The 22,824-nt window shown below is 41.3% G+C and overlaps 2 protein-coding genes across 14 annotated transcripts in view; one reads left to right on the top strand and one right to left on the bottom strand.

Annotated features, from left to right (window-relative positions):
• shep (RNA binding motif single stranded interacting protein alan shepard) overlaps nucleotides 1-6,554 on the bottom strand; it is a 28,984-nt gene extending 22,430 nt beyond the window's left edge. For 9 of the 13 annotated variants that reach the window (XM_018545142.1, XM_018545135.1, XM_018545141.1 and 6 more), the window contains exons 1-2: nucleotides 5,762-6,554; nucleotides 4,030-4,514 (exon numbers count right to left, since the gene is read on the bottom strand). In XM_018545142.1, coding sequence (XP_018400644.1) covers nucleotides 4,030-4,083 — 54 coding nt within the window. In that variant the 5' untranslated portion in view covers nucleotides 4,084-4,514; nucleotides 5,762-6,554. Of the gene's footprint in view, nucleotides 1-4,029; nucleotides 4,515-4,890; nucleotides 5,128-5,382; nucleotides 5,520-5,761 lie in introns of those variants that run through there. The other 4 variants (XM_018545140.1, XM_018545139.1, XM_018545136.1 and 1 more) reach the window with 4 other exon arrangements.
• Nucleotides 6,555-18,393: 11,839 nt separating this feature from the next.
• On the top strand, nucleotides 18,394-20,929 carry Mettl2 (methyltransferase-like protein). The gene is given in 7 exon segments (XM_018545045.1): nucleotides 18,394-18,547; nucleotides 18,550-18,694; nucleotides 19,361-19,513; nucleotides 19,642-19,956; nucleotides 20,063-20,176; nucleotides 20,403-20,575; nucleotides 20,790-20,929. Coding segments are annotated over 7 exon segments (1,077 nt in total). The 5' UTR covers nucleotides 18,394-18,510.
• The last annotated feature ends 1,895 nt before the right edge of the window (nucleotides 20,930-22,824 follow it).

Below are 22,824 nucleotides of genomic sequence, written 5' to 3'. Positions count from 1 at the left end.
ATTTATATATATATATATATATATATATAGTCCACTTATCAAACCCATAGACAAAACTTAAGTTCCGATATCGTTTTGTCTCACTAATGCTGTCTGTTTTAAAATATTTTAAAACAGAATCCCTCTGTTCTTGTTTATAACAACGTAGAACTCAGCACTTATTTACGCCAATAATATTTCTACCATTACGCAGAATTGAATTATTCTCGGAATCGTCGGATTAAGAAGATACAATAGATCTTGTATCACGAAGCCCTTTGCATTCGCACGTTTACACATACATGTGTGCGTACGCGTTGCAAAATGCAAGGTGCATGTCCGATATCGTGATGCGATGCTCATTAATTGCATATTATCTCGCGGCAATTAATGCGTGATCTAGCCAATTATGAAGCGAACGAGGTGCGAAAAGATTTAATTACTCGACGCGCGTTTTTCGCATTTCTCACGGAAAATTATTTCATGATCATCGCAGTTTCGCGATTAACTTCTAAACGCATATATTACCTGATTATAGGATTACTTTTGTAGCGCGCGTTAAATTACTATTTGCATTACATTATTATTACCGTCTCGTATTGCATCGTATAAATTGTGATACTTCTCGCATCAATGTATCGATTGTGAACCTTTTTTTTTTATTACATACGCTTACTTTATTTATTACATACATTACGGACTGATTTTAGATAACATGCAAAACTTATCTACATTCAGAAAAAAAACGTAGTAGTTAGCAGCAACTATGAAGGTAATAACATTTTATATGTAGAATTAATACACATAGTTGAGTAAACTATTATACAGCTGCAATAATTATAAAATCGTTTATTCGACTATTTACGTTAATTTTACATAAAATCTGCCCAATTATCATCTTTATAATTGCTGCTGCTACTATTGCTTTTTCTGAGTGTAGTTGTCAGTATTTTAAAACTATAAGACCTCGTGTACACCTTCATTAAACAGAATCAGATTAGCAAAATCAAATCGAAATGTTTAGTAGGCAAAGCGCTTCAAAAGCACGACGGCAACGTCAGATCACCCGGTATAAGAAACGCCCAATTATCGCACCGCAGAAACCGCGCGCATAAAAGAAATCTAAATCGAGACAGTGCTCGTCGCGAGAGATGAACAGCTGTTTGTTCAATGACTCCTCCCGACGATCACGGCGAAGTAGCTTGAACCCGTTCATCGCGCCCGATAACCTCTCCTCGACGACGACGATAGTTGCGTTAAACGAGGGTAAACCTCGCGTGCCACCACACGATATTCTATTGTTATGGCGGATAATAACACATTTTTAAATATCATCAAAATGTAAAAATCTTGGCAAAAGTAAGGATTGTTGATAAATAGTTTAACGATAAGGTTATGTGTTTCTTTCTTCGATAGAATCTGGTGGTTAAGCGGAGTTGAAAATTTTGAATTACTCGAGGAATCCATCCTCTACGTTTCTAAAGATTCTCTTTCAAGAACAAAAGAATGCTAGGCCTTTTTCAGGCCAAAATGGTAAAGTCTCTCAACTTCACCCGAATTTTTGGGATCGACTTCTGAGTTTTTAAAGGATTAATTACTGACCCCGCAAGGGACAGTGGGGCTGTCCATTGAATTTCTAGCATTTGGCGTCTCGGGTTCCGAACTAAAATTAGCAACTTGTACAACCGAGAGAACGCCGTTGCAACTTGCAACACCGTACTATTCGTCGCCGCCGAATTCCTACTCTCGTCTAGCGAGACGCATGCCTTTCTAGACATCTTTTTCGACCCCGACTGTCCCCTTTCCCCTCGCTCTGTTCTCAACGAGTTCGTTCTAACGCTCACTTCGCGAAATTACCTTGCCATGAATGTTATACCCGTCGTCGCATTTTTAAAATACCATAACGCCTCACCTTGCTAATTCCACGACTTCGTCGATCTCCCACTTTTATTCATAAAACATAAGACAAGAAGTGTATTCAGCTAAACTTATACTAGGCTTTGAATCATTGCATCAAAATGTGTGCGAAGGTGAATAGATTGATGAATAGTTTAACAGTGAGAGATTACATTGTATTTCTTTTTCCAATAGAATCCAAAGATTTAGCCATTTCAAACTGGAAGTCTTGAAATATTTCGAGTCCTACTGAAATAAATTTAAAAAAATTTTATTTAAGAATAAATAAACAATAGTTTCTTAAATAGCTGACGGCGACTTTTTCAGCTAGAAATATCTTTAAAATTTCTTTAAACTCCTTCAGGTTTTCAAACGCATTTTTCCTAAAGCGTATAACGTAAAAATAACTTCAATTAATATACAGCTTATAAAGTTAAACATTCATTTATTCCACGTGTCATTTTAACACTATATATTCTCTGCAGAAATGTGCATTGATATACAAATATGCAACATACGGTTATTATTGTATCTATTGCTTCATAAGAAATGTTTCGATTTAAAGGTCAATGCTTTTGCTTATGTAGAACGTTCAACATTCCACAATTTATATCGGCAGCATATTTTTGATAACAACGTGCTTGGTAGAACTTAAAAGTACTCTTTGTATCGTTACTTAGGAAATGGAACAAAAATAGAATATCTTTTGTCCGAGAGAAGAATGTTCGATTAACTTTTTTAGAGCAGATAAAGATACAAAACCTTGATTTCGGTGGAGCTTAATGGACTCGAGCGCAATCTTGGTCGATATAACACGACACAAACAAATACTAGACTCGTTTATCTTGAATCTTGAGAAACAGATTTACCGTAAACTCTGAATAGTATTAAACTGATCGTGGGAGATACGCATAAAGTATTCCAAAAAAAAGATATTTAACTGAATATATCGGTGTCTGTCGAGTATGCAGAATCGCTCTTACTCGCAGGATTACGAGAAAAAAGGGAAATGTATGTGGCCGAAAGGAACTCGGGACGGATCGAGTGTTCGCGAGAGCGAAAGAGGAGCGCGGCGGAGAGAAAAAGAGAAAACGCAAAGCGGATAGCATGGAGCAACGGGGGGGAAGGGAGGGTTACCGGCAGACATAGTGAGACGGTCGAAAGAGGCACGGATGGACGGACAGACGAACGAACGTCCTGGCGGGGGAGAGAGAGAGAGAGAGAGAAAGAGACGACTGGGTGGGGCAGCAGCCAGACGCCCCGCGGCAAACTGTCAAACTACAGCGGCGGTTCCGCAAGCCGTCCCTCCGTCCTCGTCGGCCGCCCCCATGATTAAAACTCACCATGGCTTTTCCGCGACTACGCGCGCGCGCGAGCGAACGTTTCCCCGATACTTCGGTGGAGACACACGAGCGAGCCCCCGCCTGCAGAAACGCGACTTTGAGAAAGCATAGGAAGAGATAAGAGATGGGGGGAGGGGAGCTAGAGGTTAGGTTAGGCGCTCCTTTGCCTATAATATGTACCACGCTTCTGCATTCCAAATTTATTTGGGAATAGAGCTGTCTGTCAAGCCCGGATTCGATTCTGCCACCTTGTGTACGAGAAACCTTCGATGTAAAAAAAAAAATAAATATATATATATATATTCTATAGACGAGAAGCAGAAATGAAAACAAATGCCAAGGTAACTGGACAATAAGTCGTGGTATCGCGCTCCTTGGAGGTCAGAGGTCCAGTGGGTAAACGTGCGTAAAGCAGGTATCATTTTCCCAGAAATACGATGACACATTCTCTACAAAGAAACAAGTCCTTTTCGGTATGGGAGAAGGTTCTTTCGGCGAAAAGAGGTCGGCGTGGAGAGATGCCACGATAGACACAGGCCGTTGACGCAACAACCGTGGAATACGACGCGACGACGACGACGAGAAGGAAGGATGGCGAGGGATACAAAGCGTGAACATCGCGAGCTCGTCGTCGTCGCACGCCACGTTAGCACGCGCTCGCGCGCACGATGGAGCTGCGCGAAGTAAGCGGCGAGTTGCACGCGCACTGCGCACCCGCCGTCGCCGTCGATCGGCTGAGAGGGTATGAGAAAGAGAGAGAGAGACGAGCTTATGCGTGTATATGTGTGTGTCGCAGCAATCGTGTACTTACCATCATTTTATAATTGATCTTCCGCGCGGCCACGTTTTCCATTCTCACAGACATGGTTGCGATGCGGCTGTTACTGTAGCGAGTAGAGGAATCCGTCACGTCGTCGTCGGTGGACGATACCGAGCCACCACAGCCGTCGATGAGAGAATAACAATAACAAAATACGCCGGCGCGACGCTGCGCAGCCTAAAAACCACCGTCAGCCGTCGCCGCCGGTCGCTTTCGCGCCGCCACTCTGGTTCCTTCACCTCCTCCTCCCTCCTCCACCACCTCCTTTTTTACCTCCCGCACAGCCGTCGCTTCCTCCACCTCTTCCTCCTCCGTCGCCGCCTCCTCCTCCACTGGTTCGTCGGCGTTTCCTCGTTCTCGCCGTTCCTTCGCAGCACGTCCTCGTCCGTTCCGCGGCCGACGACGTCGTTACTTCTTGCCGCACTGCAACACCGCGCGACGAGTTTCCTCGCTCACCGCCGGCACTGATGGGACAACTGAGCAGAAAAAAAAAAAAATCACTCACACACATTATATATATATATACACACACACACACACCGTAGCGCACTCGGCACCACACGACACGCACCACCAGACAGACAGACAGACAGATAGATAACACCAAAACGCGGAATTCGTGCACTCTCTCGATCGGCCGCGCCGCCGGTGGCGAAACCGAAGTAAAGCGGAAAGTAAGAGAAAGAAAACGGGGGGAGGGGGGGAATACGTGTGCGAGGCCGGCGACGTAGTGCAAGAATACCGGGCGAGACGCTGCTGCTGCTGCTCGCTCGGCGTGCAGCGACGAGGGATGGCCTAATGGCGGCGTAGGAGGGGCTGGAGAGGGTAGGGACTGATCGTACCGTACCGTACCTCTAGCTTTAACGACCCAGTCGTCGTCGTCGTAGTCACTGTCCTCGTCACGAAATCCGACGTAATGATAAATCACTTTACACCGTCGTCGGATAGAGAGAGATAAAAGAGGGAGAACGAACGTGTGCACGGTTAGGGACGAGGAGGAATGCGGGAGAGGGGAAGGATAGAAAGAAAGAGAGAGAGAGAGAGAAAGAGCGACGTTGGCGATTCTGTAAGTGTACGGAGGAGGAAGCGAGACAGCACAACGAGAGAGATCGCGAGGAGCAGGAGGGGGGAGGGGGAGGGGATAAGAGAAAGAGAGGCCGCTGCCGAGCCGATGGCGATGCGAGCGACGGATGTCAAGAGGGTGTGTCGTGATCGTGTGGAGCGCACTTTTCACCACACTCGTGTGTCGCTTTTAATTACCGCACGACACGCACCGGCGGCGGCCGGTCAGTCGGTCGGTCGTGCTGTAACACTCTCTCTCTCTCTCTCGCCGATATTGCGCACCTTTTTCTCTCCCTCTGCACTCGTCGACGACGATGCCGCGTCGTTGAAAATTCTCCTCTCTCTCGTTACTCTACACTACACGTAGTAATGAACGATCAAACCGGACGGAGTGCACGCATGCCATGCACGCCACGCATGCACCACCAGCGTACACACTTACCGCACACCCCCGACGAGGGTTCTCCTCGTGTAGAAGGAAACGCGGAGATTAAAAAAAAAAAAAAGAGAGGGAGAAAGAGAGAAAAAGAGCGCACGCTGCTGCGTCGCGCTGCGCCGCACCGCGCCGCGAAACGGAGAGACTAACGGCGCGCCGCGTACGACCGACCGTCGTGAAAACCGACCGACTTGCACCGCGAGGTGTAGAAACGGGGCCGCTTACTCGTTTCAGGCGCGATGCCGCCGCTGCCCGGCCGCCACTGTCGCCGAGCGTCGGAGGCGGCGTCGCGTCGGCACGTTAACCGCCCGTAGGTCGCCGGGACGATTCTTCCAATTTCTCTCTCCCAGTCGGCCCGTTCCCGCGGAGAACGGAAGCAGCGGCGGGGCGTCCTCTCGCGCCACGCTCACTCTTGGCGCCGACGTCGACGTTGCCTTCGCCTTCGTCCGACGATCAACCGTCGTCGGTTCAACTAGCCGTTGCTTCACGCACCGCACACATACATACGCACGCACGCACGCACGCACGCACGCACACACACACACACACACACCCGCACGTTGCGGCCGCTCCTTTTTCCCTCGATACTCCGCTGTGCCGCTTCCTCGTTCTCACTTCTTCTTCTTCCTTCGTCGTCTCGTTTTCCCGCGCACCACTTCTCGCTATCTCTCTCTCTCGCGCGCGCGCTACTTTTTCCACCAGAGAACGGCGCTTTTCCTCCTATCTCTCCAACGGTCGTACGATTCTTAACGAACTTCACCGCGTTGCCTCGCACGGCGTGAGCACACACTACTTTTTTAATTTACGGCGCGTTATTACAAAAATAGAGCTTGCGTGTAGATACGTGTAGTACGGAGAGGGTGGAGTGTCTTTCTGTCTCTCTCTCTCTCCTCTCCTCCGTGTGTTTCCCTTAAATAAGATTAATGTACAATTGGTTAATTGTTACTATAGGAAACATTTAATGTGTGTGTTGTCTTGTAGGTAGAGACTAAGCTACTGCCCGGCGAGGTGCGCCCATCTTGCCCGAAACTGAAGGTAGTCGCCGACGGGCGGCGCTGCCGTCGACCGCACCGAACGGATGGGGCTCCGGCGGCCGCGCCCGTCTGCGTTGCCGCCACTCAATACACGCGCGAGACTCGGCGTCGCTTCGGTCGACTTCGGGCACGTGCGAGCGAGAGGGCGAACGGTGGCGGCGCTCGCGCGACGGAGACGGCCCGATTCGCCGAGCGCACGATTACGACGAGACGAGAGACGCGAGAGAAGGAACGGGCAAAACCGTCGACGCGGCCACGCCGGCGAGTTTCGACGCGCTGCAGTTGGCAGGAGTGCGAAACGCGCGGAGCGCCACGGCGGCGATGGATCGCTGGTGGAGGGCGGGTGGAGGGGGGAGGGCGATGCGGCGAGCGAGCGGGGCGGGAGGGAGAGAGGGAGGACATTCATTACGCTCGCTCTCCTCCGTGAGAGTCCTATTGAACTCTCGACTGTCCGAAAACAGATCGTTTTCACTTGGAAACGAGTCGTACGTATCGCGACGAAAGACAGGGAGAAGAAATGATATAAATTACCTATATCAACGATCGATGACTGCCCGATCGTCCGGCGTGGAGTGCCAGGCGGACGGTGGCACGTCTCGTCTCGTTGCTAATTAAAGGTCGAAGAATCCACTGGCTGAAATAAACTCGTAAAGTGAAAATGTAAAGAAAGCCGCGTAGAAGAAACTACGAACAGAAGAGACGGAGGGAGAGAGAGAGAGAGAGAGAAGAGAGGGTTGGACGACGGCGCCTGCGATCACCCTCGCTCATCCATTCACTATAGCCACGTAAAGAGATCGAACCGCGTGTTTCGTCTACTCGCTCGCGTGAAAAAGAAACATGCTCATTACCAACCTGAAAACGAATGAATCACGTACGAGTCAATGACGTCTGATAATATAATCGTAACGTGAAAAGAATAGATATCCGCGAATATATATATATATATATATATACACGTGACGGAATCTTTCGCTCGGAATCCTGAGACACTCTCCCACGTAGTACAGCCTTCAAAGGACATTCTAAAAATGTCCAGAGGACATCCGTATGCATGGGCGTAGCTAAGATTTTGTTTAGGGAAAGGGGAGTCGAATTGGAATCGAGACCTTTTAAACTCGAGAGTCGGCTGGATCAGTATTCGAATGGACTTGTTTCGTTTTAGATTATTTTTAATTGCTATAGTAGGTAAATCACCTTATTTAATGTACTAATTGACTTAATTATTTTCTTAAAATTACATGCTGATTTTTTGAAGTGGAAAAACTTGAATTTATATCACTCTAGCTGTCTTGGGTTCTCAAAAAAGCTTTCTTTCAATAATCCATTTTTTATGAATACTTTTTAGTCGTAATTGTGTAATTTTTTCTAATTGTTTTTATTTGAGGAACCATATGATTTATAATATATAATAGGTTCCTCTGTATCCCCGATTATGTCCATGTTTGTCTTCCGAACGTTCTGAAGTCGTTCCGGAAAACTTTATTCCAAGAAGTCCGAAGAAGTCTGTACGGACTGACGTAATGACAATTTTCTCAAACACAAACGAAGGTTCATTTGATTCTCGATTTTAATATCCATAGCAGCGTTTGTTTAATCCCCGTAGCGCATTCATTTGTGTAATTTGCTTGACCACGTAGAAAGTCTACTTCTCCAGGGAGTTTCCGGAATTCATAGCCGGCAGAGAGACACAGAATGAGGGACGAGGAGAGCGAGAGGAAGAAGCTGGCTCTCGCGCTCTCTTTCCGCAGACCGAAAGGATCGATTGTTCCGATCCTTTCGCCGTCTCTGCAGGGGTGCTCTCGGAAAAATTTTGTACATCTACCCCCAGTAGAAACTCTCTAACTGAATTGTTTTATTTTTTCAATCAGAGAGTTGAAGCCCTGTAAACGCAAAAATAAAGCCTCTGCGCGGTTTATTTTTTTTTCACTGATAAAAAAAGGCAATTCGATCAAAAGGAGAAAGGCGCAGAAATGATGATTAAAAAACAATATTTCGTCCCGATTAGGAATAGACGTAAGAAAAGAACATTGAAAAACGCAGAATTTCACCCCAGCCTATGATAATTATTCTATATTTTTATTGGAATAATATTGACTCATTGTCAGTAAAAGTGCGCACGCTTATTTGTAAATTTATACGTTTATCGAGTACCTATAACAATTCGGTTATTGTATTCCATCTTTGAAATGCAAATGTTGATTAAAATCGCGTGCGCGTTAAAGTCGAAACAATGATTACAAACGTATTTATCAATTCACGGAAAATATTTGTATACATTAGCAACATTTGCATGCACGGAGGAAAATCGTATTTATCACACAGATGACAGGGGCGGTTTCCTTCTCAATCTCCCTCCTCTCCACATGCGCCCCCGCGCGATCACTCCCCCTATCCTGTCTTTCTCTTTCTCCATCTACCAATTCCTTTCTCTCCCCCTTCTCACGTTCTCTCTTCCTCTCTCGCTCTCCTATACGCCGAGTTCCTTCGCACCTTGGACGCGGAGCGTGAGCGCGTTTATCGATCGATCGCAGAACAACCTCGCTCACTCCTCTCCTACTCCTGGAGGTCAGGAGTCGGCGGGCTGGATTTTTCCCTCCCTCCCCCTCCCCTCGCCCGCCCTGCCGTGCAATTTTCTCTTCTTTTCCTCGCGACGCGACGCGGCTCGGTGCGGACAGCATCCCTCCGCCGCCGCCGCCGCCGCGACGCCCCGCGCAGCTCGCCGGTCGACGACTCGCGCCGGTGTGTGTCTCATTGACGAACTGGACAATATGTCTTATACGGGTAAACCGATGTGTCGCGAGGAGATGGAGCGATTGAAAATATATATATTAATTCTGATTGTTGAGATGGGAATAATGGGAAACGTGAGTAAAATGTAAAGAATAATTTTCTACTCGGACAAAAATATTGCCTATCGTACAAATTTGTCAAGTCGATAAACTATAATCTAAATGGATGATAATAGTCAACTAAAATTATAAGACTGCTAATAAAAGCGGAAAAAAATGGATTGGCACGAATTAAGTAGAGAATATACGTAATAAAGATTGTGACCTTTCGATGGTCGTAATGATGAAAAATGTGCAGCTGACAAAAGTTGAAGATTTCCTTATGGTACTTATATAACAGAGATTTTAGACAAATTAGAAACATGTTACGATTTAAAATGGATTAATGATATCCCAGTGCAATTTCCTCTCAAAGAGCAAGTTTGATCAAAGTACACTGAAGCTCGTATTTACAGTTGCGTTTCTGCTGAGGAATTCGGTCGAGAAACTAGTTTCGAGATAGCTCTTGGAGAATCAATCAAGTGCTCGTGATACATGGCCCGTAATCGCGATTCTGTCGAAAATAAGCTCAATCTCCAGGCACAACCTTGAGACCTATTATACGCGATTCAGTAATCAATTCTCGGCGTTGTCTCGTAATGTCTCATGAATAAAGGCCGATTTATTTACGAGTGGAACCAATCGCGAAGTTGAAAGCCTTTAAGTCTGCTCGAAGAAAATTTGCGTCGATTGAATTTGAAATTAACGGTAAAATCGGATACTGCGAGCTCGAATTACTGGTATTGAGAGAATATCACGTTGTAAACAGATCTGTGTAACTTGTTTACGTCTTATAAACGTGATCATTCCTGGGTATTACCGAGTTCCTCAGTTTAAAATAACTTGTCACACTTGTTAGAAAATATTGTCGCAAAACAATATATATATGTATGACACTCCGTGTCAAATACGATCTCTCTCTCTCTCTCTCTCCCCCCGCCTTCGCTCTTTTTCCCTTCTCTCCTCTAGATTGCTATTCTAGAATCAAGCAGTGCACTGTGCACACTGCACGATGTGTCACAACGCGTAGTTACTTTGCCACATGCAAGGGCTCATCGAGGTTCATCCGGCGTTGTTGTCGTCTTAGTCATCGGGCCTCGTCTATATCTCGTATCTCGTGCTAGATTCGTTCATTCTCGTCGCCTTCGTACCGAGAAACGTTCAAGAAAGCAGGCCATCGGTTTTGACCGATGTCTCTTCTCGTGTCGTTCGCATTTCTCACTCTTTCTCCTCCTCCGTTCTCTCTCTCCCTCTCTCTCCCCCCTCCTCACTCTCTCTCTCTCTCTTTCTTTCCTGATCACAAACGCACACAATCTCACACATCACGGACAAGGTCAAGGTCGTTAGCCTTCGTTCCTCGGCATCTTTCTCGGCATCCACCTCCGCGAATCTTTTACGAGAGAGAGAGAGAGAGAGAGTGAGAGAGAATTCTCTTCTTCCTTTCCTCCTTTTTCCATTTATTCTAATTAATATAATTCTCTTGCGTATATTTTTACATTCGGTTTGGTTTCACAAATCCAAAAACCACTTGCTTTGCGCTTTGCGGATCCATAGCTTATATCCGTTAAACTGACCTTAAGAGGATTTCATACAAGCATATTTCCAGCTTGTCTACATAGATAATTATAATGCAGCTTAATCTCAAAATGTATTACGTATATATTAATAGTACAAATATCGTTAATATTTTAAAATTATTGTTCTAGCATATGTAATACAATTAACATTTTGTACAGTTAATCATTTATTATAATAATACTGTCGTTTATATAGTTGCACTTTCTATTTTACTATCAATGTTAACTTTAGTAATGACATTTGGAAAAAGAAACTAAAGCTCGTTGAAACTAATGCTTTGGTAAATACTTGGGACTAAACGAAATCTTTGCGCAGTATAGAACGATTACAGTCGCCCGATCGGCTTGAGATGAGAGCGAGCAGCACTTGGGACATTCCGTTGCTGCCACTCGTGCGAACAGGTTCCCGAGCAATTGGAAAAAAGAAAACGATGGAAAAAAAAAGGTAGGAGGAAAGACGCGGGACGAAGAAAAAGGAAGCGATGTGCGAAGCGGCGAGCTAAACAGAGTCATTCGCGGCGGATCGTTTGATGTAAATAACGAAATCGCGAGACCAGATTGGACGTTCGTCGATGAGGTCTATATGTTATATCGAGCATTCCCGAGAACGACAATCGAAGTCGACATCGTTTCCGGCGCGAGTTCGAGTTTCTTTTTTTTTTTTTCCTTTCAGACAAACGCACTTTGAACGGACGCAAATAAACACGGATATTTATCGCTTATTTTTTTTTCGTATCAAACTCAAGATTATTTATTGTTACTCTTATCTAATTAATCTACCACCTAATCATACTAATCAGTTTACTTGAAATTCGGAGGCTTCGATCTTGATGTATAATATCACAAATTTTAGATTGTAAGTACAGAATCTATTTTACCAGATTCTACACTCTTATATCTACTCTTCCTTCTTCTCTTTTCGAAAAGTAAACTGTGAATGTATTTATTTCATTTGTAAAAAATTCAGCAACGGTGCTGAAAAAAATCTAGTTCAAACTATTCCTCGGAGATATCGCTAATGAAGGACCATTTTGATCGACTACCGCGTGGGTATTCCTAATTAAAGATCCGGATTGTAGTAGGTGTCTTTGGAAAATTCTGCGAGTCATTCAGTCCGAAATTTCCAAGGAGGGAGGGAATAGTCAGGTCAACCGGAAGTCAAGGCCACGCGGTCAATCGCCCTGTGATCCGTCGCCGTTATAAATAGATACCGGGCGCCCCGGTATCTCTACGTATCTGCATTCGTATGTCGCATGCCGCGACATCACACAGTACCTTATTACGAGTACACCTCACGAGTGCCGTCGTGTCGCCCTTCCCTCGGATGAGAGTTTTAAAAACGTATTGATCCCTGCGCGTAATCGCGCATACGTTTAAGAGAATCCATCCCCTTATTCTGTTTGTCGAATAAAATAATGTTTAAATTGTTAATTAATTGCTGACAAATACAGAGCTCATTGAAATGTCGTTCTCTGTGATAACCCTGCGCGCAAATCTTCGACATGTCCCTCGCACGCGTTATATCGACCGGCAACTGTTGCAACAACTCGAATACGAAAATGTTTCCATTAGCGTAATTAATCGAGGGACAACCGCGTGGCCGCATTTCACATTTGTTTTTTAACAATCTCTACGGGCCAACCCTTTCAATTTTGCCCAACTCCTGCCTCCCACTCGACAAAGCTCGCGCGCGCGAAATTTACCCGGTAATTTGCATACCGTTAAAGCGACCACATCGGCCTACCGCACGACAGTGGAATACAGCTTGATGTTGTATTGGGTGACGCAGAAGGCATCGATGATTCAATCATCTCTTGATTATCTATACTATTTTCCGTCCTATTTGCGCTGTTTACCCGGTATAACGGTATAAATCAATATAATAGGACGAAAGCGAGACGTTGCTCTCATATACGGCGCTTCAATGTAAAGCAATTTTTTTCGTTTTTTAATTTAAAGCTGAATTCACAGAGACAGAGATACATCGAAAGTCTCTTACATTATAATAATTTTCTATTTTTAATATTAACATACGCACTTTTCTAAATGTGGAGTTAACGACGAATCATTTTTCCAATACTTGAATCCGACGAGCCGTACAATACCGTTTAATTAATTGTTTTTTTTTAATTTATTTAATATGAATGTATTGTAGCTGAAATACGAGTACATTTCGCGATAATAGTAAACAAAAACATGTTTTCGGAAAAGTATCCATTCACATAATTTGATTATTGGAGGACGTTCCTGAGAGAGAAACAGTTATCGCGGAATACATATCGCACGAAACGATCCAGAATACGTGCAGTTGAATTATTATTAGTATACGATTACCGTTTCCTCTCTGTTTTCATATTTGTGATACGTTATCGTCGCGGGACCGAGTGGACTGACGCCCGCCATTACGAACTCGCGTTTTTGTCTTTTGGGGAAAGTGGTGGTCGATATCCACGTCCGGTATTCCGAGGCGTCTCTCACCCTCGTTGCAGGCACCACGGTACCCCCAAAGATCGTTCGGGCAATGACCTCGAGATTATATATTCCGCCGGTGTGCGCGCGGGGTGGTGCCGCAGAAGGGGGCTTATGCCCTCCGAATTCGCTCGGCGCGAATCAACCCTCGCCGACGTAACGAGAGTCGCGCGCGAGAGTTCTTTCTTTTCCTCGAAACTTGTATAGAAATTATTGTTTATTCAAGTTTTATTTCACATCAGCAGTTTCACGCCAGGAACATCTTCTATTTAAGAGATTCTTCCATAATTGACGCACTTTTTTTCAATTTTTCCGATATAAATGTAGGTATTTTGTAGATATTTATAATATTGGCGTTAAGAGTGTTTTAGAGACTTCTCAAGGATATATATTATTTCTTAACCTTAAATCGCCTCTGTTTTGCGTAAATGCTTTAGCTCATTTTCGAAATATAATCCAGTTATTCCGAGCGCGAGAGATATCGAGTAATTCTAGAATTCAATCGATAAATGACAACGACCCCAAATTGAGAGCTTCAGAATGTGGTACATATAATATCCACGAATAATATATTTTGCGTTAAAATATTATGATAAAAAAATACATAGATATAATTTCAGATTATGTAAAATATTGAAAATCCCGATTATTTTATATTTTGATTTATTTTCGTCTCATCTTTATTATTTTCGCGATATTATATCAAATAATATTGAACTGATTTTAAATTCCCCCTCTCCTTCTCTCTATCTAAAACGATCTCTCGTAATATAATTCAACAAGCTTGATATAATGGTCTAGAAACAGTTTCAAAATGATGGAAGGTATAGAATGAAGGCCAATGAACGAGAAGTAAAATATATGTTTAAAATTTTCGAAGATGCGTCGATGCAGGTGGTGCATTATCCGCGCCTCGGAAAGGTTCTCCCGCTCGTAGCAGACCGAAGGGAGAGCAGCGCGCAAAGGGACGAAAGGACGAGGGCGGAGGGCGGAGGGTAGAGAAGTCGGGCTGGAGTGAGGACGGAGGGACAAAGAGAGAAAGGGAGAGAGAGAGCGAGGGAGAGAGAAAGAGGATTCCGCGCGCTTCGTCGGGGTGGTTGCCCTCGTCTGCGCTTTGTGGGAAATGGCCGCTCAATAACGCGTAGGTCCTCCTCGTCCGCCCCTGCTCACCCTGCCACGGCGAGGCAAGGGCCGATGCCCCAAAAGACAGGCGTCGAATCAACCCTTGTCCTACCCGTCCCGCCAACCCCTCTATAAGGTCAAACATTGCCCTTCCTCTTCGTCCCTCTTTTCGTCGCAAAACCCCTACGAGTAGCAGGAACAAAAGGATGCAAGATGACGATTGGCCGAGGAGGGTCCGAGTATAGCGTTGCGGAGAAGACTCTTTTTGCGGATTGCCATGGGGATTGTCCGAAGAAAGAATCAATAATAGTTTCAAAATAGCCGGGAAGTGTGTTTCAAGTCCGCAGAATCCGAAAGGATTGGAAAGAAGAGGGTGCATTCGCATATTGAACTTGTCCTAGGTCAAACGTCTCTATAAGGTATATTGATCCTTGATTTGCAAGCAGTTAAATTTAAATCACGCGTAATATAAATGTACTTTCGTATCTTTTTAAACAACGAGATTATTTTGTGGTGCGATAAAAATAAAGAAGTATATAAGTTCGGGTAGAGAGTTCAGAGGTACTGGACGTTTCTAACGCTATGACCTCTCCAATAGCGTGAAGTTTCATTAAGTATACGGCTCGCTGCGATCGAAAACTCATTGCGAGATCGTCGACCCAGAGTTTTTCTTGCAGGAGGTTCGTTTAACGAAACTACAAGATTTATAAAATCTCGCTAAGGATAAAAAAATATGAATTAACGTATCTATAACAAGGAAATACCCTTCAACCTTCCCGCGCGTTCAAATTTTCCAGCGACGCGCGTGCCTCGCGATTGTACGGGCTAAAACACACGCGAGATCAGTTTTCGGCAGATGAGCGAGAATCAAGCTTCCCCGGTTTTTCACCTTTTATTTTTTTCCCCCTCCACCCTTTTTTTTCGTCTCCGATGAGAGTTCGCCGAGCGAGATCGATGAGCGCTAACCCGTCGCGCGCGAAAACACGGGAGCGGCCGCGGCGGAGGAGGACGGGGCGGGAAAGGGAAAGGGAAACGGATCACGGTGTGTATCGATCTCGCCCCTAGGGACTCGCGGCAGGATTAGGACGTCACGGTAGCCACCCACGACGAGGCGGCGCGTGCAGGAACGGCGCGAGGACCTCGTGGCCCTTGGCAACCGGTTGCCAGGAATCGCTCGCGCGCGCGCGCGACGGCTCCTCTTCTCACCTCCTCGCGTCTCTCGTCGCCCTTCGTGCGCTCCGTCTCTCGTTTCACCGAAGGGCTATGCCGCCAACGGGAAAGCATTCTCGCGTACGAACCGGCGATCGCGGCATATCCTCGCGCGAGAGCCGGCCGAATCGAACAAGAGCGAAAGGAAGAGGATATATCCTGTGAGCTGAATGTGTGTAGTACATAATTTGGAAAACGATTGCAATTCGGAGAACTGAGAAAAATGAACGTTTGGAATTCGTAACGTTACGAAAATTGGAGAGAATAGATAAGAAAAGACAAGGAGGGATGCGGTCAATAAAAGATTTAGAACTTTTTTTGTGAAGTTAAAATTTTATGCCTCGAACACCAGGGAGTGTTTTTTCACTCTGAAAAATGGGCGAATCTCTGTTTCCATCAACTTCAATTGTTTGTTAATTTTAATACTTTTTATAACAGTAAATGCACTTTGAAAGATACATGTGTAAAATCCCATTTTTTTCTACTTGCTGCATTCATGAAGACGGGGGTTTCTCTTAATTCAATAATTCATCTAAATCTCGTAGGGCAACTTTTCCACCGATCCTATTCTGTGTGATATCTTCAGAATCGATTTTTCTAAAAATAGTAGGCCCAAGCGAGATACTGTATTTAGAAACTAACTGACCACATGGGGAATATCGAATTATCCATCTGTTCCCTGAGACAAAACAATGCAAGTCCGTCGTTCTCAGGCTTGCTCTCAGTACTCGAAACTGTACCAAAATATGAAAGAGTATGCACTGGGATGTCTTAATCCATCCCGACGAAGCTTTGACTGATGCGCATCATAAGTAACGCGTTTTGTTATCACATGATTCTACATCATGATATTTAAGTGGACGCGTCTGAGTGCCGAGGTAAGAGCGAGCGAAAAAGAAGAAAAATGGATCCAAGTGCAACGAGCGCGAGATTCGCCCCTGCACGACATGGAGCATCCGGTGACGCAACTTGCGCCACCCTCGCAACTCGCACCCCTCGCGTCGCGGCGCGTCGCGTCACACCCATCCCGCTTCCGCATACCTCGCGCGCATACCCTCAACCTAACCTATATCTCCCTCTTTCTCTCACTTTCCTTAGGTCGTTGATCCTGCGGCCGCGCGCGCGATCGAACGCACGCCGCCGCGAAAATACGCGGCGTATGATTCTGTTTGCATGCCGAAAAGAAGAATGAACAGATCCTTGATTTCTCGTAAGAGAGAGAGAGAGAGAGAGAGAGAGAGAGTGAGAGAGGAGGGGGGGAGGAGGGAGGAGGTGCAGACACTTGATCGGCATACTCGAAGTGCTTCATATTCGTATACATCGTAAAATATAGAAGCTGTTTGGAGAACAAGACGCCATTATCGTTCCACTCGTTAACTCGCATTTTATTTTATTAGGTCCTGACGTTATATTTGTATATTTATTAGATCTGATGTTATTTTGAGATAGAAAACAATAAGATGAGAGTGATTCTGTTTCATTCAGCTGCATTATCTGTACATATTTCTCTGTACGAGGGATTAAAATATGCGTATTTTATCTCCTCTAATCCTAATTATAAACTTTTCTAATCTAATCCTCTGTAATGAGTCATTATTCCTCAAATTGATTTACTTTGCATTCTACCTTCGGTTTCATGTAACTAATCAATACTAATAATATAATTGCAATATCACGATGCTTGGTACCGAAACCTGCGAATATGCGACTGTAGCCTTGTTCTTTCTAAGCTAAACTTGTATATCGCTTATCATTTCTTTTCCAATATGGAGAGAAAAGGTTGAATTTATGCATTCAGAAATTTCATTCGAGATACACCCAGATATTTTATCCTTGTTTAATGTTCAATGAATAACAAGGATAAAATATATTATACCTTGAATTCCTGAACGCATCGCTGTGTAGAAAGTTCGGTTGAAAAAAATCCCACATAAAACAAAAGTCTCTGTTATACACTTTTATACCTAGCTGTTTCTATCGATGTAGTTTAATTAATCTCGATTCAACTAACTCTTCATCTTTTTGTACTTCTAAATGTAATGCTCGTTAAAATATATCAATGTAGATTAACTTAATTTAACTCGGTTTAACTTTCTCTTGATTTTTTTCTGGATCTAAAAATTAGAAGAGACGAGTAAAGTTTAAACCGAGATTAAAGTTAATGTATAGAAATTGGCAATAGACGTCTCCATCAGACATTCGTCATGAAGATTCAAAACCTTCATTAGACATTCATTTATAATATGAATCAATCATAGATGTTTCGTAGGACTTCAATAGATGACATAATAGATGTTAATTTTTAAATTTCATGAATAAATTCTCAGCAGACACAAAATACATATCTATAACATTATTTAACATTATATATATCAGATTCTTTAAATATAATTAATAATTATACGAAACTAAACAAAATCGTGTAAAAATATCTCATTTACTTTGATTTAGAAACTTTAGAAACTCTTTTTTAAAAAATCTTTGAAACGTGAATGAAAATCTCGCATCATTTATTTTATTTTATTCAACTTGTTTTTTAAATATGAGAAATAAAATTCTACTCTCTCCATCTATCGGTGATATCATGTACTGAGCTATTATACACCACGTCCCTAATTGACGTCTAATGAACGTCTGTCGTAGATTTCTAGAGGACATCTATTGACATCTATCTTGGAAATCATGGATCTCTATTAGCTGCAGAGTTACAATGGAGACTGTATGATGGATGTCTAATGGATGTCATGCTCCGTGTGGGAACAAGCCTCATGCTGCGCGGTGCCGTTTTGCCGACGCGTTGTCGAACATGGCCGGGGTGACGACGATCGCGGACAATCATGACGACCCAGAAACGAGGAGGCCACAGTACGGAACGCGGAATTTACCGCACGATGGAAACGTCTTCCAGCACAATGCATGGTACGTCCGTGGCTCCACGCGCGTTTGCAGCCGCATGTGACGTCGTTCGACTTGACATTCGACCGAGCGCGTGTTCAGCCTAACCTAAAAGAAACTGCAGATAAAAACAAATACGTGTATCTGTTAACAGCGGTGTTTATTGGCATTACCTTTTTTTTTTTTAATTTGAATATATACTTTTTCTTCTATTTAAAAATTCGTCGCTTGATTTTACACTACGTATATTTGTTGCATGACAGGTGTACTCTAACCTGAAAACTGAGCCGTTTTCATTTGGCATGTTATTTTATATGATTTTTTTATGCGTAATAAATATTTTATACCCAATATCTTATGTTTTACGTTTATTTTCCTTATTTTCCCACAAAGCATGTATCTATTTCATGATAAATGCAGTCAAGTAGATTTAAGAATCGTGTAAATATTATTTTTTTTATTTAATCGATTATTTTTTATTTCATTTCTATTTCACTTGTTAAAATTAAAATTTATTTTATTAAATACAATAAAATAATATAAATAATATATAATTCTATGTGTATCATCTGTTTATATAATTGCTAATATGATTTTGGAAAAAGAGTAGTAAAGCCTTAATTTTGTTCATTTACTGTATCTATTCCTTAACGATTGAATACCTAATAATTAAATTTGCTATTCTTAAAGGGATAACGTTACATGGGATGAAGAACAAGAGAAGTTGGCGCAACAGAAAGTAGATGAAAATTCTACTGTTATGATTTCATCTGAGCAACTCTCTAAATATGAAACTGAAGCAGATAAATATTGGGACAAATTTTATGGAGTACATAATAATGGGTATGTATGTAATCTAAGCAAAGATATTTTCTCCACCATTTAAAATACTAGATAATTTAATCAGTCTAATATTATTTATTCAATGAATCAATGCAATGAATTTTTAGTCAATACATTTATTATTGTAGGTTTTTTAAAGACAGGCATTGGTTGCTGATTGAGTTTCCAGAACTAGCGTCTAATGTTGTAAAACAGGACACAGGAAGGCCTATGAGAGCTGCATTTACAAATGAAGATAAAAAATGTGGTGAAAAACACATAAAAATTCTTGATTTACCATGTAAAGACAATTGTAGAATTTTAGAAATAGGATGTGGTGTAGGAAACACTGTATTTCCTATACTCATGTATAATACAGACCCGAAGCTGTTTGTATATTGTTGTGATTTTTCGGCAAAAGCCATTAGTATATTACAACAAAATCCTGCATATAATGTAGATAGGTAAAGTTTTCTAAAAAAATTTTCTAAACTTATTTAATATTATCCAATAGAAAGTATAGTAGCATAAGTTATCCACATAATGTGTAAATACATTTGTTCGTTTTAGATGTAAAGCATTTGTTTTGGACGTAACTGAGGAAACATGGACGACTCCTTTCAAGTCTGAAAGTTTAGATATCATCGTTCTTATATTCGTATTATCTGCCATTCATCCTGACAAGTATATATTTAATATTACTAATTATTAGTATTTTATATATATAATATACGTATGTACAAATATATAAATTTAGAGCAAATTGTATATTTTCGAACTAATAAATTTTATAAATTATATAAATATCAAAATATTGTATACGTGGAAAATTAAAATAGCAAATTAAAACGTTTTCGAAAGAAAAGATATAGAAGAGAAAGTTGTTAATATCTCTTGATATATTCTGTAGGATGCAACATGTTGTGCGGCAAATATATAGATATCTTAAACCAGGTGGAATAATTTTATTTCGTGATTATGGCAGACACGATTTAGCACAATTGAGATTTAAGAAAGGCAACTGCCTCGGTGAGAATTTTTATGTGCGAGGAGATGGCACCAGAGTGTACTTTTTTTCTCAAGGTGCGTAAACTTTAAAATGTTAATATGTTTTAATGTTGTAAAAGAGAGTGTTGGTATTGTAATCTAATCATATTACTCCTATTATATGAAAATCTTATATATTACTATTTTTCTAAATTAGAATTATTATAGTCTGTTAAATTATTAATGATTGAAGTTTGATGCTGAAATTTGATAACGTTTTACTGAACATTTTGTTAAAATATTTTTTCAGAGGATATTAAGAAATTATTTACTGGTAATGGTTTCGTCGAAGAACAAAACTTCATGGACAGAAGGCTGCAAGTTAATAGAGGTAAACAGTTGAAAATGTATAGAGTATGGGTACAAGCGAAATATCGAAAGCCGTCGTAGAATCTTTGTAACGTGAATATTGTTATCAAATTTCTACTAAAAAATCAAAGATTTATGGTAAAAAAATCAGTAAATACAATAATAGAAATATATTTTTATATATTAGTCTCGAGATTTTAGACATTTTAGACGTTTACTTAATGTATATAACACTAAATATTGATTTTCATTTTAAACATAACTCCCCGAATATATAAAGTCAACTTGTCATTCAGTATTTAAATAATATTTAAAATTTTTAAGATTATGTGTGTGTGTGTGTGTGTGTGTGACACTATTTAGAATTACGCAAACAAATAAATGAAAATTGTATCAATATACGTACAATTTGTTAAGTCATTAATGTACATAATATACATAATGATATAGCAATGTTATCATCGTTAAAAGAATTTGTATATCATTAATATTCTCATACAATAAAATATTTCATTTTCATAAGATTAGTGTATCTTAACTTCAAAATTAAATTTAATGGACATTGAATTTTATGATGAAATAATGTGATACTGAAATAAATTATAAGCTACTTTTCCGATTAGAGATAAAATGAGGAATATGGATTGGATATAACAGAACAATGTAATATTAAAATAATTTAATTGCACACTTTGACAGATAGATTTCGACAAGTCTATGCATGTCTACTGCCATTATCATAGCGGTGTTGTTCCTTTTTAAAAATTATAATATAATTCAGAGGATCCATGAACAAAATGTACCACACCAAACCATGGTTGAGTTCATGGATATTATTTACACTTATATGTATAAATATCAGATTGATTTAAAAGCTTTGTCATCCTTGCATTAAATTCTGTTTTATAATTAAAGATTGGAAAATATTAAAATGGTTATAAAAAAAATTTAAGGAAAAATAATTTTAATTTTGTAAACTCTCTTTCTGTTTCTCGATTGACAGAAATAAAACTGTACATAAAACTGTTTTAGTTTTTTGAAGTTTTGACTTTTTTTTTACGTCAAAGCTTTGGTACCAATCCAATATTAATTTCTAATATTATATATCAGAAATATATTTGCAATTTATTATTTTTTTAAATAGATACCGATCGAAAGGTACTACTTAAAAACGCCACGCTGATGAATTACGCTATCTAAAAAATATGGCGAACATGAAAAATTTCATTTAATTTCACGTAAATTCGTTACGATAAGTAGTAACACGATACGGTGGAGGTATAGAGGATAAAAACGCCAATACGCGAACTTTGTAAACATGCATACGTTAATTGGACGGTGTTATGCATGAATGAGTTTACCCAGAATAAAAAAAGAATAAATGTAAGTTGCGTGTACTTAGTGCACACTGTTGCGTCGGCAACACGAAACTCAGGAGTTCGGAAATTTAATTTATCTAAAATTATTACTTTAACAGGTTAACTCGTTTTTGCATAATTTTGCCCCATGTATCAGATAATCGCATTTAACGTTTAATTGTTCTAGAATTTCGCGTTGGATTATATCCTCCTAGACCGACCAACCAGAGACTTTATTCATGAGGGGAAAAAAGAGAGGTTTTACTCTCTCGTTCTTTACGCGTCTGAAGTATGCCTCATTAAATATTCTAACACTTCTCTTTAAAATCACTGGCCTTTGATCGATGTTATTCAGTAAAAGAAGGCCGAACCCAAAACTTAATGTTACAGTTTTCTACAAGTACACAAAAATAATTCTTACATTGAAAAATTGTCATAAAAACGTAATAACTAGAAAATTTTTCGCATTTTTCTAATTATCACGCTGGAGTATCGCTATAAGATCAACTTATTGAAATCTCTGATAACCTGTATTAGGGGGTCCGATCCTTCATAACACATAAAGTTCGAAGTTGTTTTATCGTTAATGCGACGCATTTCACGCTTATTGTTCTTGAC

The sequence above is a fragment of the Cyphomyrmex costatus genome, unplaced genomic scaffold (assembly GCF_001594065.2).
Source record: "Cyphomyrmex costatus isolate MS0001 unplaced genomic scaffold, Ccosl1.0 scaffold474, whole genome shotgun sequence".
NCBI classification, from domain to species: domain Eukaryota; kingdom Metazoa; phylum Arthropoda; class Insecta; order Hymenoptera; family Formicidae; genus Cyphomyrmex; species Cyphomyrmex costatus.
The sequence above is the reverse complement of the archived record's forward strand: the minus strand, read 5'-3'. Positions and strand labels throughout refer to the sequence as shown.